This window comes from Aotus nancymaae, unplaced genomic scaffold (genome assembly GCF_030222135.1).
Source record: "Aotus nancymaae isolate 86718 unplaced genomic scaffold, 86718_ANA_hifiasm-v0.15.2.pri h1tg000021l, whole genome shotgun sequence".
NCBI classification, from domain to species: Eukaryota; Metazoa; Chordata; class Mammalia; order Primates; family Aotidae; genus Aotus; species Aotus nancymaae.
In genome coordinates, this window is record NW_026988433.1 from 11,137,641 (window position 1) to 11,155,394 (window position 17,754).

Below are 17,754 nucleotides of genomic sequence, written 5' to 3' on the forward strand. Positions count from 1 at the left end.
AAAAATAGGCTGGGCACAGTGGCTCACACCTGTAGTCCCAGCACTTTGGGAGGCTGAGGTGGTTGAATCAACAGAGGCAAGGAGTTCGAGACCAGCCTGGCCAACATGGCAAAACCCCGTCTCTACTGAAAATACAAACATTAGGCAGGCATGGTGGCGGGCACCTGTAGTCCCAGCTACTCCTTAGACTGAGACAGGAAAATCACTTGAACCAGGAGGTAGAGGTTGCAGTGAACTAAAATTGCACCATTGCACTCCAGCCTGGGTGACAGAGTGAAACTGTCTCAAATAACAATAATAATAAATTTCAGATGGACTAAAGGAAAAATAAAAATAAACCAATAAAAGAATTAAAAAGAATTTCTTTAAGCAGACACAAAATGCAAGAGCCATAAGCAAAAGAACTGATAAATTTCACAAAATTACCATTTTATTTTTATTATTTGTATTTTTTTTAAGAGACGGGGTCTTGCTATGTTGCCCAGGCTAGAGTGCAGTAGCTATTCACAGGTGCAATCAATCCCACTACTGATCAGCACGGGAGTTTTGACTTGCTCCATTTCGGACCTGGGCCAGTTCACCCCTCCTTAGGCAACCTGGTGGTCCCCCCACTCCCGGGAGGTCACTGTATTTATGCTGAACTTAGTGCGGACACCCAATCAGCATAGCGCACTACAGCCCAGAACTCCTGGACTCAAGCGATCTTCCAGCCTCAGCCCACACGCACACGCCACTGCGCCCAGCAAAATCACCATTTTAAATGTCCATACGAGTTACAGATTTGATGACAGTATCAGCGCAGAAACAATGGCCTGACCACTAGCCAGGGCACAGGCCCCTGCCAGCCATCTCCTGACTTGACCCAGCCCAGCCTGCACTGATGGGTTACAAGAGGATGAGCCATGCAGCTGAGCAGGAGTCAAAAAACCCAGAACTGGGCCAGGCGCGGTGGCTCATGCCTGTAATCCCAGCACTTTGGGAGGCTGAGGCGGGTGGATCACAAGGTCAGGAGTTCAAGACCAGCCTGGCCAACATGGTGAAACCCCATCCCTACTAAAAATACAAAAATTAGCTGGGCATGGTTGCGTGCACCTGTAGTCTCAGCTACTTGGGAGGCTGAGGCAGAAGAATCACTTGAACCAGGGAGGCGGAGGTTGCAGTGAGCAGAGATCCCACCATTGCACTCCAGTCTAGCGACAGAGCGAGACTCTGTCTCAAAAAAACAGAACTGTTGGTTAAACTGGAGACTTCATTTGGGAACAAAAACTTTAGTTAATAATTTCCCTGGGCTTTCCCAAAATATCACTCCTGAAAAGTGTGGATCTTTGCTAAAACACAACACCAAAAAAAATTCCAGCCTGGACAACATAGCAAGACCCCATCTCTACAAAATATAAAATAATTAGCCAGTGTGGTAGCTATGATGGTACCACCACACTCCAGCCTGGGTGAAAGAGCATGACTCTGTCTTTAAAAAGAAAAGGGCCAGGCACGGTGGTTCACACCTATAATTCCAGCACTTGGGAGGCCAAGGCGGGTAGATCATTAGGTCAGGAGTTCGAGACCAACCTGGCCAACATGGTGAAACCCCATCTCTACTAAAAATACAAAAATTAGGCCGGGCGCAGTGGCTCACACCTGTAATCCCAGCACTTTGGGAAGCTGAGGCAGGCAGATCACAAGGTCAAGAGATCGAGAACATCCAGGCCAACATGGTAAAACCCCGTCTCTACTAAAAAATACAAAAAATTAGTGGGGCGTCATGGCACACGCCTGTAGTTCCAGCTACTCGGGAGGCTGAGGCAGAAGAACTGCTTGAACCCGGGAGGCGGAGGTTGCAGTGAGCCAAAATCGCACCACTGCATGCCAGCCTGGCGCCTGGTGACAGAGTAAGACTCTGTCTCAAAAAAAAAAAAAAAAATTAGCCAGGCATGATGGCGCGCATCTGTAGTCCCAGCTACTCAGGAAGCTGAGGTAGGAGAATCGCTTGAACCGGGAGGTAGAGGTTGCAGTGAGCCAAGATAGCACCACTGCACTCCATCCTGGGTGACAGAGTGAGACTCCATCTCAAAAGCAAGAAAAAAGAGAAAGAAAAGATCTCTAAGAAACCTTGCTAAATGAAAACAGAGACAGGATAGAGGAGAGGGGAATTTGGGTTAAGGTAGCCAGGAAAGGCCCCCTGCGAGCATGTTACTGGTGTAAAGCAGAGGGAGGATGAAGAGGAAGAGCATTCTAGGCAGAAGGAACAGCAGGTGCCAAGGCCTTGAGTTAGGCTGTGTCGAGCAACACCATCAAGGCAAGTCCAAGGCCTCAGCAACACTTCCTGCCCCAGCAACTCCAGGGCTACAGTCCAGAGGCTGAGTGCTATGATCTGGATGTCTGTGACCCCCTCAAATTCATATGTTGAAATCCTAACAGCCAATGTGATGGTATTAGGGGGTGGGGTCTCTGCAAGGTGATTAGGTCATGAGGGGTGGAGCCACCACTGGGATTAGTGCCCTTATACAAGAGGTTCCAGATTTCCTGCTTTCCGCCATGTGAGGACACAGCAAGAGGGCACCACCTAGAGGCTAGGAAGCAAGCCCACCCCAGACACTAAATCTACTGGTGCCTTGATCTTGGACTTCCCTACCTTCAGATCTGTAATAAACTTCTGTTGTTTGTAAGCCACCAGTCTATGGCATGCTGTTAGAAAAGCCCAAACAGCCGGAGACACCAGGCAGCCCCACTCACCCCCTCACTGTGCTGCACCACACTGCCAATGTTATGCAGAGACTGGAAGTTCTGGGTGTTCACAGAGCCGAACTCTACAATTTCATCATCCACTTGCAGACCCTGGAGAGGGAAGGAAAAATGGAAAATCAGCCTAGAGGTTCAATGTGCTCCTCGTGTTCTCTAATCTTCAATACCTACTTTAATGCCAAGGTCATGAACTTGTTTCCTACAGGGCAGGCCCAAAACAGAGGTCAGGGATGTTGAAACCTCATGCGGGAAGAGGCAGTGGGTAATGGGGCCACCTCCTCCTGGGATTCCTTTGAGGGCAGCTCTAATAAAGATGACCGGGTTTGCCCAATGTCTGAGAGCTGGCAGTTACCAGACACTGTGAAGGCCTTGAGGAGCATGGGAAAGGCCAAATGATGCTCTTTGGGGTCCTAACCCAGATTCAAGGGTAAAAGAAGGCAAGCCAGGCTGGGCCCATTTTATTCAGTGGTGAAAATTTAGACAAGATATAGTGCGAGCACAGTGGCTCACGCCTGTAATCCCAACACTTTGGGAAGCTGAGGCAGGCTAATCACAAGGTCAGGAGTTCAAGACCAGCCTGGCCAACATAGTGAAACCCCGTCTCTACTAAAAATACAAAAATTAGCCGAGCATGGTGGCTCGTGCCTGTAGTCCCAGCTACTTGGGAAGCTGAGGCAGGAGAATTGCTTGAACCCAGGAGGTGGAGGTTGCAGTGAGCCTAGATCATGCCACTGCACTTCAGCCTGGGCAACAGAGTGAGACTTGTCTCAAAAAAAAAAAAAATGTAGACCGGACATTTGCCCTAGAAGCCCCCACACAAGCAGCCACAGGCACAAGGTGGACCCAGGACTAGAGTGACGCTCTTGCTCTAGGTCCTAAGAACACAGACCACCACTCATTCACCTCTTTAACAAATATTTGTTGTGGGCCAACCAGCACTGTGCTAGATGCTGTAGATGGGGTGGTGAAAGAAATGGAGCTTCTATGTAACTTACAGACTTGTGATCACTAAAGAAGACTGGCAGGACCCGGATTTAGGACCTCATTCTACCGGTCAGGAACTGACACAAGTCAGTTATGTGTCCTGACACAAGTTACTTCAGGTCTGCGAGGCTTTTCCTCAAGGATGAAATGGGTAAAGATTAGAACCTATCCCAGAAGTGGCTGTGGAATTAAATTTAACTACATCTCCACAAAAAAACTGTACAAGAATGATCATGGCAACACTCTTCATAATAGCTAAAAAGTAGAAACGATCCAAATGTCCATTAAGTGACAAACGGATAAATAAAATATGATATACCCAGGCAGTGGAATATTATTAGGCCATAAAAAAGAATGAAGGGCCAGGCATGGCGGCTCATGCCTATAATTCCAGTACTTTGGGAGGCTGAGACAGGAGGCTTGCTTGAGGCCAGGAGTTCAAGACCAGCCTGCACAACTTAGTGAGACCCCATCTCTACAAAACAAAGAAATAAAAAATTGACCAGGTGCGGTGGCGTGTGCCTACAGTCCTAGATGCTTGGGAGGCTGGGGCAGGAGGATCACTTGACTCTGGGAGTTTAGGTTGCAGTGAGCTATGATGGCACCATGGCACTCAAGTCTGGGTGACAGAGTGAGACCCTGTTTGTAAAGGAATGAAGCACTGATCCATGCTACAATATGGATGACTCGAAAATATGCTAAGTGAAAGAAGCCAGTCATAAAAGGTCACATATTATTTGATTCCAATTATAAGAAATGTCCAGAATACACAAATCCATAGAGACAGAAAGTAGATAACTGGGTGTGGGGGAGTTGGGAGATTGGGAGGTGATGGCAAATCACTATAGAGGACAATGACAATATTCTGAAATTGATTATGACTGGCCATGGTGGCTCAGGCCTATAATCTCAGCACTTTGGGAGGCCAAGGTGGGAGAATCACTTGAGCCCAGGAGGTTGAGACCAACGTATGCAACATAGAAAAATCCCATCTCTCTCTCTTTTTTTTTTTTTGAGAGATCTCGGCTCACTGCAACCTCCACTTCCTGGGTTCAAGTGATTCTCCTGCCTCAGCCTCCTGAGTAGCTGGGATTAGAGGCACGCACCACTATGCCCGACTAATGTTTATATTTTTAGTATAGACAGGGTTTCGCCATGTTGATCAGGCTGGTCTCGAACTCCTGACATCAGGTGATCCGCCTACCTAGGCCTCCCAAAGTGCTGGGATTACAGGCATAAGCCACTGTGCCTGGCTGAAATTTTTTAAATAGAAATAAAATTGATTGTGGTGAGGATGCACAGCTCTGTGAATGTACTAAAAGACACTAGGCTACATACATACTTTAAACGGGCAAATTTTATATCTCAATAAAGCTGTTAATTTTTTTTTTAGACAGAGTCTCACTCTGTTGCCTAGGCCAGAGTACAGTGGCATCTCAGCTCACAGCAACCTCCACCTTCCGGATTCAAGCGAATCTCCTGCCTCAGCCTCCTGAGTAGCTGGGATTACAGGTACCCACCATGCCCGGCTAATTTCCATACTTTCAGTAGAGACGGGATTTCACCATGTTGGCCAGGTTGGTCTCAAACTCCTGACCTCAAGTGATCCACCCGCTTCAGCCTCCCAAAGTGTTGGGATTACAGGCATGAGCCACTGCACTCAGTCAAAAAAAAGTTTTTTTAAGACAAGGTCTCAGTCATCCAGGCTGGAGTGCAGTGGTGCAGTCACAGCTCACTGCAACCTCAACTTCTGAAGCCCAAGTGATTCTCCCACCTCAGCTTTCCAAGTAGCTGAGACCACAGGTGTATGCCACCACTCCCAGCTAAATTTTTTTTTAGAGCTAGGTCTTACTATGTTCCCCAGGCCAGTCTCAAACTCCTAAACTCGAGCAATCCACCTGCCTCAGCCTTCTCAAGTGCTGGGATTCCAGGCATGAGCCACTGTGCCCAGCCTAATTTTTTTTTAAACACACCAGGTAAGATGCATAACTCATTTGGCAGGATTCCATTTTCATTTTTATCATTCAGTGCCCAGCTAAAATGAGCCCCAAGAAGAAATCTTCCTTCCCTCTCTTGGGACATTTATCATCTGTCACTTGGAGCAGGTCACTCCCCTACCAATGCAGTTGGCAGCCAGGGCTGATCCCTCTCTAAAATTCTGTCATCCAGGCTGGACTAGAGTATGGTGCTCACTGCAACCTCTGCCTCCCAGGTTTAAGCGATTCTCCTACCTCAGCCTCCCGAGTAGCTGGGATTACAGGCATGCACCACCATGCCTGGCTACTTTTTTTTGTATTTTTAGTAGAGATGGAGTTTCATCATATTAGCCAGGCTGGTCTTGACCTCCTGACCTTGTGATACACCCACCTCTGCCTCCCAAAGTGCTGGAATTACAAGCGTGAGCCACTGCACCCAGCCGGACAGTTTGTTAAATGAGTAACTGAACTCAGCACCACAGCACAGAAGGAACTGGTCTGTCTTACATAGTTTCCACACCCCCAAAGGCTACCTGACCCACAGTGTCCCCTGGGCATGGACTTGAGTGGCCAAGCCCTGGATTACCGCGATGCTGGCTGGGGAGCCGGGGCTGATGCTGTTCACTTTGGCGAAGGCCTGAGGAGGGTCCTGGCTCTCATTCTGGCCCAGTTTGCGGTTCATGGCCTCTTTGTGGGCCTCAGCCATGTCCCGGGCCTGCTTCTCCTTGTCGCGAGCATGCAGCTGGTGCAGAGCCTCTTCCACCTGCTTCATCACCGCCTTGTGATCATTCTGCAGGCCTGGGATAAGAACGACACATCAGGGGCCAAGGAAGACAGTGGAAGACACAAGACACCTACATCCACTCACTGAAGAGTTAACAAGTGCTTATTAAACACCAGATGTAGGGCTAGAGGTGAGGATGAATCCCTGACCAAGAAAAAGGACCTTCCCTCATGGAGCATTCAGTCCTGCAAAGAGCAGCTCCAGAATAAGTAATTACAATAACATCTGATGACTGCAGGGAGGCCTGGTCAGCAGAAGAGTCTGACTTCGCTAGTCTAGGAGTTGAGGGAGGGCTTCCTGAAGGCAGTGCTGTCTCGGTGAGCCCTGAGAAGTAAGCAGAAGAAAGGTAACGTCTGGCTGAATCCATAGCTGTGAGTTCAAAGACATATGTCGGCTGGGCGCGGTGGCTCACGCCTATAATCCCAGCACTTTGGGAGGCCGAGACGGGTGGATCACGAGGTCAAGAGATTGAGACCATCCTGGTTAACATGGTGAAACCCCGTCTCTACTAAAAAAAATACAAAAATTAGCTGTGCATGGTGGCGCATGCCTGTAGTCCCAGCTACTCAGGAGGCTGAGGCAGGAGAATTGCTTGAACCCCCAAGGAGACGGAGGTTGCGGTGAGCCGAGATTGCGCCATTGCACTCCAGCCTGGGTAACAAGAGCGAAACTCCGTTTCAAAAACAAAAAAAACAAAAAAAAAACAAAGGCATATGTGGGTCCGGCTTTGTGGTCATGTGAATGAATGACTCGGGCTGGGTGTAAACAAGATTTCACTTTTCGGCCAGGCGCAGTGGCTCATGCCTGTAATCCCAGCACTTTGGGAGGCCAAGGCAGGTGGATCATAAGGTCAAGAGATCGAGACCATCCTGGCCAACATGGTGAAACCCCGTCTCTACTAAAAATACAAAAATTAGCTGGGCATGGTGGCATGCACCTGTAGTCCCAGCTACTCAGGAAACTGAGGCAGGACAATCACTTGAACCCAGGGGGCAGGGCTGCAGTGAGCCAGGACGGCACCACTGCACTCCAGCCTGGCAACAGAGGGACTCCGTCTCAAAAAAAAAAAGTTTCACTTTTCTCTGAAATCCTCTAGAAGAAAAAAGTGCTGCATAAGCCTAGTAATACTGGAGACATTCAGTCCAGGTGAGGCCACAGGGAGGCAGTCAATTGCTGGGGTTTGGGAGACAGAGCCCATGCCACAAAATCTTTGATTTTTACAGAAAAGTTGAAAATTGGGATCTGTGAAGTGAAATTCTCTGATTTTTCAGTACTGACTGCTAATTCAAAATGTTGTGAAGCACCATGGCAATCTGCAGGCCAGGCCAACACAGCAGCTGGTATTTTGACACCTTGTGCCTGACAGGGGGCTTGCTGGGCTACTGCACCTGCCTCCTCTGCCACTGTCACATCGGAGCAAAGGCAAGGCCCTCAGGCATTAAGGGATTCAAGTTCTTCACCCACAGGAGCAGAAGTGGGAAAAGAACCCAGGTCTGAACAAGTGGAGACATGTACCTGGGAGGCAGACTTATAAAATACATGGTCACTTTCACTAGAAGAAAGTCCTCCCATGACGAGGTCCATAAGCATCCCCAGCATCTACAATGCCTGGCGTACGGGAAGTGCTTAATACACAGCTGTTGGGGAATGTAACGAGTGACTATTTATAACTTATTATAATTCTAATCAAAATGTTAAAAGGTTTTTTTTTTTCCAGGACAAAATGTTTCTGCACTATATTTCAAAAAAACAAATTTGCAATTATAACAAACATATCATATTAATAAAAGCTGTTGGCCAGGTGTGGTGGCTCACGCCTGTAATTCCAGCACTTTGGGAGGCCGAGGCGGGTGGATCACCTGAGGTCAGGAGTTCAAGACCAGCCTGGCCAAGATGATGAAACCCTGTCTCTACTAAAATATAAAAGTTAGCCGGACATGATGGCAGGTGCCTGTAATCACAGCCACTAGGGAGGCTGAGACGGGAGAATCGCTTGAACCCGGTAGATGGTGGTTGCAGTGAGACGATATCATGCCACTGCACTACAGCCTGGGTGGCTAAGCTAGACTCCATCTCAAAAAAAAAAAAAAGGCCAGGTACGGAGGCTCACACCTGTAATCCCAGCACTTTGGGAGGCCAAGGTGGGCAGATCACGAGGGCAGAAGTTCAAGACCAGCCTGGCCAACATGGTGAAATCCCATCTCTACTAAAAATACAAAAAAGTAGCCAGGCATAGGGGCGTGTGCCTGTAATCCCAGCTACTCAAGAGGCTGAGGTAGGAGAATCGCTTGAACCTGGGAGATGGAGATTTCAGTGAGCTGAGACTGCGCCACTGCACACCAGCCTGGGCGGCATAGCAAGACTCCATCTCAAAAAAAAAAAAAAATTAGCTGGGCATGGTGGCAGGCACCTGTATTCCCAGCTACTCAGGAGGCTGAGGCCAGAGAATCGCTTGAACCTGGGAGGCAGAGGTTTTGGTGAGCAGAGATCACAACATTGCACTCCAGCCTGAGTGACAAGAACAGAACTCCGTCTCAAAAAAAAAAAAAATATATATATATATATATATACACATACAGATACATGTATCTATTTGCTATTAACAATACGAGAAACTAAGTACAGAAGCTAAAGGACTGCTCTGCATTATTTTCCAATTTTTATATAAATCTATAAATGTTCTTAAAAAAAAGCCTATTTTGTACAACAAAATAAACTTGTGAGAATAGATTTTTCTTTCTCTTTTTTTTTTTGAGATGGAGTCTTGTTTGCTCTGTCACCCAGGCTGGAGGGCAGGGGCATGATCTCAGTTCATTGCAACCTCCATCTCCTGGGTTCAAGCGATTCTCCTGCCTCAAAACTCCCAAGTAGCTGGGATTACAGGCATGTGCCACCACATCCAGCTAATTTTTGTATTTTTAGTAGAGACAGGGTTTTGCCATGTTGGTCAGGCTAGTCTCAAACCCCTGAACTCAGGTGATCTGTCTTGGCATCCCAAAGTGCTAGGATTACAGCCATGAGCCACCGAGAATAGATTTTTCAAAAGAAAACCAATAAGGAATTGCTCAAACAGATTTATTTATTTATTTATTTTGAGATGGTCTCTTGCTCTGTCACCTGGGAGGCAGAGCTTGCCTTGAGCCAGGATGGTGCCACTGCACTCCAACCTGGGTGATAGGGTGAGACTTCATCTCAAAAAATAAATAAATAAATAAAACATGATGCAGATAAAATCAAGATTCAAATAGATTAAAAGGAGTTACTAAGTGAAAAATGTGGAGGATAAATGCAATAGGACTCTGTAGTGGAGACAGCCACCTATCTATGGCTGAGTGAATAATGCTCCCCAACATGTCCACATCCTAGCCCCTAGAACCTGTGAATATGCCACCTTACACAGCAAAAGGGGCTCTGCAGATGTGACTAAGGACCGTAAGATGCAGACATAATCCTGAATTATCCAGGTGGGCCTGGTGTCATCACAGAGGCTGGATGTGGTGGCTCACGCCCATAATCCCAGCACTTTGGGAGGCCAAAGCAGGCGGATCATCTGAGGTCAGGAGTTTGAGACCAGCCTGACCAACATGGAGAAACTTCTTCATCTCTGCTAAAAATGCAAAAACTAGCCAGGCATGGTGGCGTGTGCCTGTAATCCCAGCTACTTCAGAGGCTGAAGCAGGAGAATCACTTGAATGCAGGAGAATTGCTTGAACCTGGGAGGCAGAGGTTGCAGTGAGCCAAGATCACACCATTGCACTCCAGCTTGGGCAACAAGAGCGAAATTCCATCTCAAAAAATAATAATAATAATAGGCCAGGCATGGTGGCTTACGCCTGTAATCCAAGCACTTTGGAGGCCAAGGCAGGCGGATCACCTGAGGTCGGGAGTTCAAGACCAGCCTGACCAACATGGTGAAACCCCATCTTAAAAAAAAAAAAAGAAAGAAAATAATAAGTGAAAGAGGGAGACAGGAGAGTGAGAGAAAGAGATGTGATGACAGATCAGAGTGGGGGAAATGCGATTGCTGGCTTTGAAGATGGACGAGGGCCATGAGTCAAGGACCATGGGCAGCCTCTGGAAACCGGAAAAGGCCAGTAACAGGTTCTCCCATAGAGCCTTCAGAAAGAGCCAGCCCTGCCAACGCTTTGATTTTAGACCAGTGAGACCCATTTGGAATTCTTATCTCTAGAACTGTAAGAGAATAAATTTGTGTTCTTTTAAGCTACTAAGTCTGTGGTCATTTGTTATGGCAGAAACAGAAAACAAATATACTAACCAATCTGTACTCTCTGCTAGCTCTTTAATTAAAAACAAATCACGCCCATAATCCCAGCACTTTGGAAGGCCAAGGCAGGAGGACCACTTGAGACCAAGAGTTCAAGACTTGCCTGGGCCACTTAGCGACACTTGTCTCTACTAAAAAAAATTAGCTGGGCATGGTTGCACACTCCTAAGTCCTAGCTACTTGGGAGGCTGAGGCAGGAGGATTGCTTAGAGCCTGGGAAGTTGAGACTGCAGTGAGTCATGTTAGCACCACTGCACTCCAGCCTGGAAGACAGAGCAAGAACCTAACTCAAAAAAAAAAAAGAGAGAGAGAGAGAAAATGAAACCAGAAATACAGAACCTTAGCTTCTAGCCCATTGTCTTGGTTATCAGTCCTTGGATGGGAACAAGATAATCCCATCAAGACAGAAGAGAAGGCAGCAGATAATATGGATCCTTGGTTTTATTTGGAGCCTTTAACACCTCCCACCACAGGTGGGGAAAGTCCTCTAAGAGGGTGACTCACAGATGATGTTGTGCCTGGCGGTTCGGACTTGGTACAGGTCCACGTCTGACCGGGGGTAGCCCTCACAGTCCACTAGCGGCTCGTTCATCCCAATGCCTTTTTGCTGGAGGAAAGAAATGTGGTTAAAAGGAACTCATAGGTGTAACATCCCCAGGATGCCTTTCCCCAGACCCTTCTCTTCTGAAGTCATAATAAAGGGGACAGTAATGAAAACTGCCACATACTGATCACTTAGCACAGACCAGGGGCTCTACCCATGCCCTCACTACTACCCTGGAGTGGGCACTGTTTTTAATTCATTTTTTTTTTAACAACGCAAGTAATACATGAATCCATTCCTTTTAGGAGTTAAAATGGTGCTGATAAAACCAAAGACTCCTTTGAGCATCACCCCCAAGGCCAGCCTCTTCCTCCACTCCTCCAGACCCTCCTTCCCACAGGGGGCCAACACCTGGCTGCTAGCCCTGGAAGCCAGAGGGGAGTGAAAAGTCCAATCAGCACCCAGCGGTGGCAGGGCTTTGATTCTTCGGAAAATAAAAAGATCTGAAAGGACTTTCCAAGAAGGATATGGTGATAGCACCAGCTGCCTCCGGGGAGAGCAACTGGATGGCTGGGTGACAGGGCGGGGAGAGAGACATTTCATTTTATATCCCTCTGTAGTTTTTGAATTTTGCCTATGGGAATGTATTCCCTATTCAAAACAACCTTTAAAAAAAATGTAAAGATACGAGTCAGAGAAGAGGACACAAAAGCAGTGAAGCCAGTCGCATGGTTCAGGGCAGGAGTTTTGCAGCTGGTTAGACTTCAGTTTGAATCTCAATTCTGCCTCATACAAACTGGGCATCCTTAGCTGAGACCTTCTCCTCTCTAAGCCTCAGCTTCTTTAACTATAAAATGGGAATAGAAGCACTCGCCTCCCTTCCTATCTGCTGCAAGAGCTAATGAGCGGACCTGCATGGAGTACTCAGCACAGTGCCACGCGCACACACAGCAGAGCGCCATGTGCACACACGGCACACTGCCACGCGCAAACACAGCATAGTGGGTTGAAGAGTGGCCCCCAAAAAAAGATAGCCAAGTGCCAACCCCCAGAACCTGTAAATATGACTTTATTTGAAAAACAGTCTTTGCAGATGTAATTATGTTAAGGCTCTCGAAACAAACTCATCCAGTGGCTGGTGTCCTTACAAAACAAAGGCAGAGGCAGATGTGGGACAGAGACACAGCAAGAAGGCCATGTGAAGATGCAGGCAGAGGTTCAATTTACACAGCTCCAAGCCAAGGACCGCCGGTGGCCACCAGAGGCCAGGAGAAGGGCCTGGGAGCTTGTTCCTCAGAGCCTCCAGAAGGAGCCAACCCTGCTGACACCTAGATTTCAGACTTCTGGCCTCCAGAGCTGGGATGGAGTAAATCCTGTTGTTTTAAGCCACCAACTCTGTGGTGTTATAGTGGCCCCAGAAAACTACAATGCACAGAAGTCATAAACAGTGGCTGTAAGGATTAGTCAGTCCAGGGACAAGCTGCCAGTGTACACAGGCACTGCAAAGAGGCATCCTGTTCACTCTGCTCCCTTTCTCTCTGGAAGCCTCTGGGTTACCCCCAAATCTACTGTCCACTGTGGCAGGGAGATAGTTCTCCATACTCCCCTAACACAGGAATTGCTGACACTGCAGAAATGTGCCGGGAGCTAAAAACCTGTGTCTGCTCCTTCCTTCCCACAGAGGTTAAGAGTTGACTAGCCTTTGAGAATCAATGTCATATCGAATACCACTTCCCAAAGGGTGGGATCCATAACACTGGCAGCTTACACATATGGCATTAAATAACCCTGCATCAAAAGACATATTCCCTTCCCAATTCTCCTCAATCCTTCAATTGCCAAGGCAAATAGTGTCCATTTGGTGCTGGTCTTTGCAATACCCCCAGTTACCGGCTATCTCTAGGACCCTCCTTTTTTCTTTTTCTTTTTTTTTGAGACAGAGTCTCACTCTGTCGCCCAGCCTGGAGTGCAGTGGCGTGATCTCGGCTCACTGCAACCTCCACCTCCCAGGTTCAAGCAATTCTCCTGCCTCAGCCTCCCAAGTAGCTGGGACTACAACCACATGCTACCACGCCTGGCTAATTTTTTGTATTTTTAGTAGAGACAGGGTTTCACCGTGTTAGCCAGGATGGTCTCAATCTCCTGACCTCATGATCCACCCGCCTTGGCCTCCCAAAGTGCTGGGATTACAGGCGTGAGCCACCGCGCCCAACCAGAACCTCCATTTTTATAACAGTTTTAAGATATAATTCAGATACCATATAACTGACCCATGTAAAGTGTAAAAGTTAATGGTTTTTGTGTTTGTTTTGGTTTGTTTTGAGACAGGATCTCCCTGTGTTGCCCAGGCTGGTGTACAGTGGTGTGCTCATAACTCACTGCAACCTTGAATTCCTGGGTTCAAGCGATCTGCCTCAGCCTCCTAAGTAGCTGGGACCACAGGCACATGTCACCACACCTGGCTAATTTTTTAATTTTTAATTTTTTGTAAAGATAGGGTCTCCCTATGTTGCCCAGGCTGGTCTCAAACCCCTGGCCTCAAGTAACACTCTTGCCCCAGACTCCCAAAGTCCTGAGATTACAGGCATGAGCCACCACGCCTGGCCAGTTGACCATATTTTCTTCGGAGAAATGTTTATTCGGGTCCTTTCCCTATCTTCTAGTCGGGTTGCCTTTTTATTATTAAGTTGTAAGAGCTCTTACTGTAGTCTAAATACTATCCTTTTATCAGAGAAATGGTAAGTAAATATTTCCCCCCATTCTGTAGGTTACCTTTTCACTTTCTTTACTATGACTTTTGAAACACAGTTGTAAATGTTGAAGTCCAACTTTTCATTTTTTCTTTTGTACCTTGTGCTTCTGGTGCCATATCTAAGAAGGCTTTCCTAATCCAAGGTCATGAAGATTTATTCCTAGGCTTTATTATACGAGATTTATAGGTTTAGCTGTCCATTCTTTTTTTTTTTTTTTTTTTTTGAGATGGAGTCTCTGTCACCCAGGCTGGAGTGTAGTGGCGCAATCTTGGCTCACTGCAACCTCCGCCTCCCAGGTTCAAGCCATTCTCCTCTATAAGCCTCCCGAATAGCTGGGATTACAGGTGCCCAAAAGGGAGTTCAGTGTTGCAATTATAGCTCACTGCGGCCTCAACATCCAGGGCTCAAACATTCCTCCTTCCTCAGTCTCTGAAGTAGCTGGGACTACAGGCGTGCACCACCACACCCGACTAATTTAAAAAAAAATTTTTTTTGTAGAGGCAGAGTCTCACTATGTTGCCAAAGCTGGTACTGAACTTCTGGCCTCAAGTGATCCTCCCACCTTGGTTTCCCAAATAGTGAGCCAGTGCACCCAAACCCACTTTATTTTTCTTTTTTTGAAATGGAGTCTTGCTCTATCGTCCAGGCTGGAGTGCAATGGCGCAATCTCAGCTCACTGCAACCTCCACTTCCTAGGTTTGAGCGATTCTCCTGCCTGAGCCTCCCAAGTATTTTTAGAAGAGACAAGGTTTCACTATGTTGGGCAGGCTCAAACTCCTGACCTCAGGTAATTCACCCACCTCAGCCTCCCAAAGTGCTGGGATTACAGGTGTGGGCTACTGCGCCCAGCCCAAGCCTACTTTGTTTTCTCCCCCTGCCCCCAAGACAGAGTCTTGTTCTGTTGCCCAGACCTGGAGTGCAATGGTGCAATCTCGGCTCACTGCAACCTCTGCTCGCTGGGTTCAAGCAATTCTCCTGCCTCAGCCTCCCAAGTAGCTGGAATTGAAGGCATGCGCCACCATGCCCAGCTAATTTTTGTATTTTTAGTAGAAACAGCGTTTTACCATGTTGGCCAGGCTGGTCTCAAACTCCTGACCTCGTGATCCACCCACCTCAGCCTCCCAAAGTGCTGGGATTACAGATGTGAGCCACCACACCTGGCCCAAACACACTTTTTAGAAACAAACAGAACAGGGTTTCAGGATGAAAGCCTTCAGCAAGCACAGCAGCTAGCTAGAAGCAACTAACATGCTGTATCAACTTGTAAAGTATCTAACCTTATATTTAAGAGAAGAGATTCTCATTTTCCATATGCAGTAAGTTTTGAAATTTCCTTTTTTTTTTTTTTTTTTTGAGACAGAGTTTTGCTCTTGTTACCCAGGCTAGAGTGCAATGGCGCGATCTCGGCTCACCGCAACCTCCGCTTCCTGGGTTCAGGGCAATTCTTCCTGCCTCAGCCTCCTGAGTAGCTGGGATTACAGACACGCGCCACCGTGCCCAGCTAATTTTTTATATTTTTAGTAGAGACGGGGTTTCACCATGTTGACCAGGATGGCCTTGATCTCTTGACCTCGTGATCCACCCGCCTCGGTCTCCCAAAGTGCTGGGATTACAGGCGTGAGCCACCGCGCCCGGCCTGAAATTTCCTTTTAAAACACATTTATGGACAAGGCACTGTGGTGTATCCCTGTAACCCCGATACCTTGGGAGACAGAGGCAGGAGGACTGCTTGAGCCCAGGAGTTTGAGACCAATATGAGCAACATAGTGAGACCCTGTAGCTACAAAATATACAAAAATTAGCTAGGTGTAGTGAGCCAGCTGCAGTGAGCCTCACCTCCTGGGCTCAAGCAATCCTCCCTGAACTCCAGTCTGGGAGAGTGAGACCCTGTCTGAATAATAATAACTCCAGAGTGAGACCCTGTCTGAATAATAATAATCGTAATACATTTATATAAATTTAAAAGTAGATTTAAATAAAAGTATCGAAGGAATAACAGTACAAGTGGTGTATGCATATAGTATCCTGCATGTGGTAGAAAATAGTTTGAGAAATTGCTGGTAATTTGCTTGAAAGCACAGGTTCTGAGTGTGACAGACCTGAGGTGTGAATCCCACTTTGGGCATATAGTCAGCACCCAGTAAAATGGTTCTCTGGCCCTCCATATGCAACTTCATCTTATGGCTGGACATGGTGGCTCACACCTGTAATCTCAGCACTTTGGGAGGCTGAGGCGGGCGGATCACCTGAGGTCAGGAGTTCAAGACCAGCCTGGCCAACATGGTGAAAACCTGTCTCTACTAAAAATACAAAAATTAGTCAGGCATAGTGGCACATACCTGTTGTCCCTGCTACTCAGTGGCTGAGTCAGAAGAATCACTTGAACCGGGAGGCAGAGGCTGCTATGAGCCAAGACTGCACCACTGCACTCCAGCCTGGGCAACAGAGTGAGAATCCATCTCAAAAAAAAAAGAAAAAAAAAAAAAAAAGGAAACAGAAACTTCATCTTACATCACCTAAAATGCATTCCATCCCACCCTACTTGGGCATAACTAATTGAATCTTCCTCTGCAAACTGATATGTGATTTTACACTAGGTGGCATAATAAAACCTGCATCCACTTTTAAGCTGGACCCACCACTGCCACTTCTGAACTGCATGACCTTAGATGAATGTTTGCCCCTCTCTGGGCCTCAGTTTCCTCCTTATGCAATAAGGATAATGAGCCTTACTTGTCACTCACTCAAAGTCCTGTCCTTAGACACTAGCATCAGCATTGCTGGGAGTTTGCTACAAATGCAGAATCTGCTCCCTGACTCAAACAGAATCTGCATTTTAATAAGATCCCCAGTTAATTCACATACACACTGAGGTTTAAGAAGTTATGATGTAATCAGCAAATGCCAGGTGTGGCATTCCTATAGTCCCAGCACTTGGGAGGCCGAGACGGGAGGATCGCTTGAGGCCAAGAGTTTGATACCAACCTGGGCAACATAGCCAGACTCTGTCTCTACAAAAAATACAAAATCAGAGAAGGTAGTCAGCGAAGCACACGACAGTTGTTCAATCACCAGTCAAATAACACCTGTTTCCCTCTCCCTAAAATGTAGAAAGTAACAGTATCCATCTCAAAGGGTTGTTGTGATGATTAAATGAACAACGCACAGCACTTAAACCAGCGCCTAGCACACAGTAGGGTTCCATAAACGCTTGCTGGGTATCAATAGGGCTAACTGTTCAGTTGTTAAAGTTCTTTGCCTGCCTTCTTGTGCCGACAGAGGCCGCACTTGAGGTGCCTTGGGCCTCCCAGGGAGAAGAAGATCCGTAGCTGAGCGCCAAAGCTGAGCCCGCCCAGGCTTCTCAGTTTTCCAGGCATGGAACACCGAGTCAGGAGACCTGGGGTGCCCTAACGCCCACCCGGGAGCCCCGAGCCCACACTCACGCTCTCCAGGACGTCATAGTTGGCCTTAATCTGCGCCTCAATCTCCTCCTTGCGCCGCATCAGCTCCTGGACGTCGCTGACAGTCACGCCGCTGGCCTGCGAGGAGCCGCCGCTCTGCCTCGCTGCCTCGTCAGACATCGTTACCCGTGGGCAGCGATTCCAGACACCACGGCTCCCGGGCTACGGACGACGCCCTAGGAGACCGTGACTACGGCTCCGCCCGTGGGCCAAAACACCGTAGCT

General features: G+C 47.6%; 1 protein-coding gene across 2 annotated transcripts in view; it reads right to left on the minus strand.

The window, feature by feature from the left end:
• PSMD9 (proteasome 26S subunit, non-ATPase 9) overlaps positions 1–17,754 on the minus strand; it is a 30,073-nt gene extending 12,319 nt beyond the window's left edge. The window contains exons 1-4 of one of the 2 annotated variants that reach the window (XM_064379675.1): positions 17,512–17,754; positions 11,276–11,378; positions 6,289–6,500; positions 2,734–2,835 (exon numbers count right to left, since the gene is read on the minus strand). In XM_064379675.1, the coding sequence (XP_064235745.1) occupies positions 2,734–2,835; positions 6,289–6,500; positions 11,276–11,378; positions 17,512–17,649 (555 nt within the window). In that variant the 5' untranslated portion in view covers positions 17,650–17,754. The remainder of the gene's footprint in view (positions 1–2,733; positions 2,836–6,288; positions 6,501–11,275; positions 11,379–17,511) is intronic. The other variant, XM_064379674.1, reaches the window with a different exon arrangement.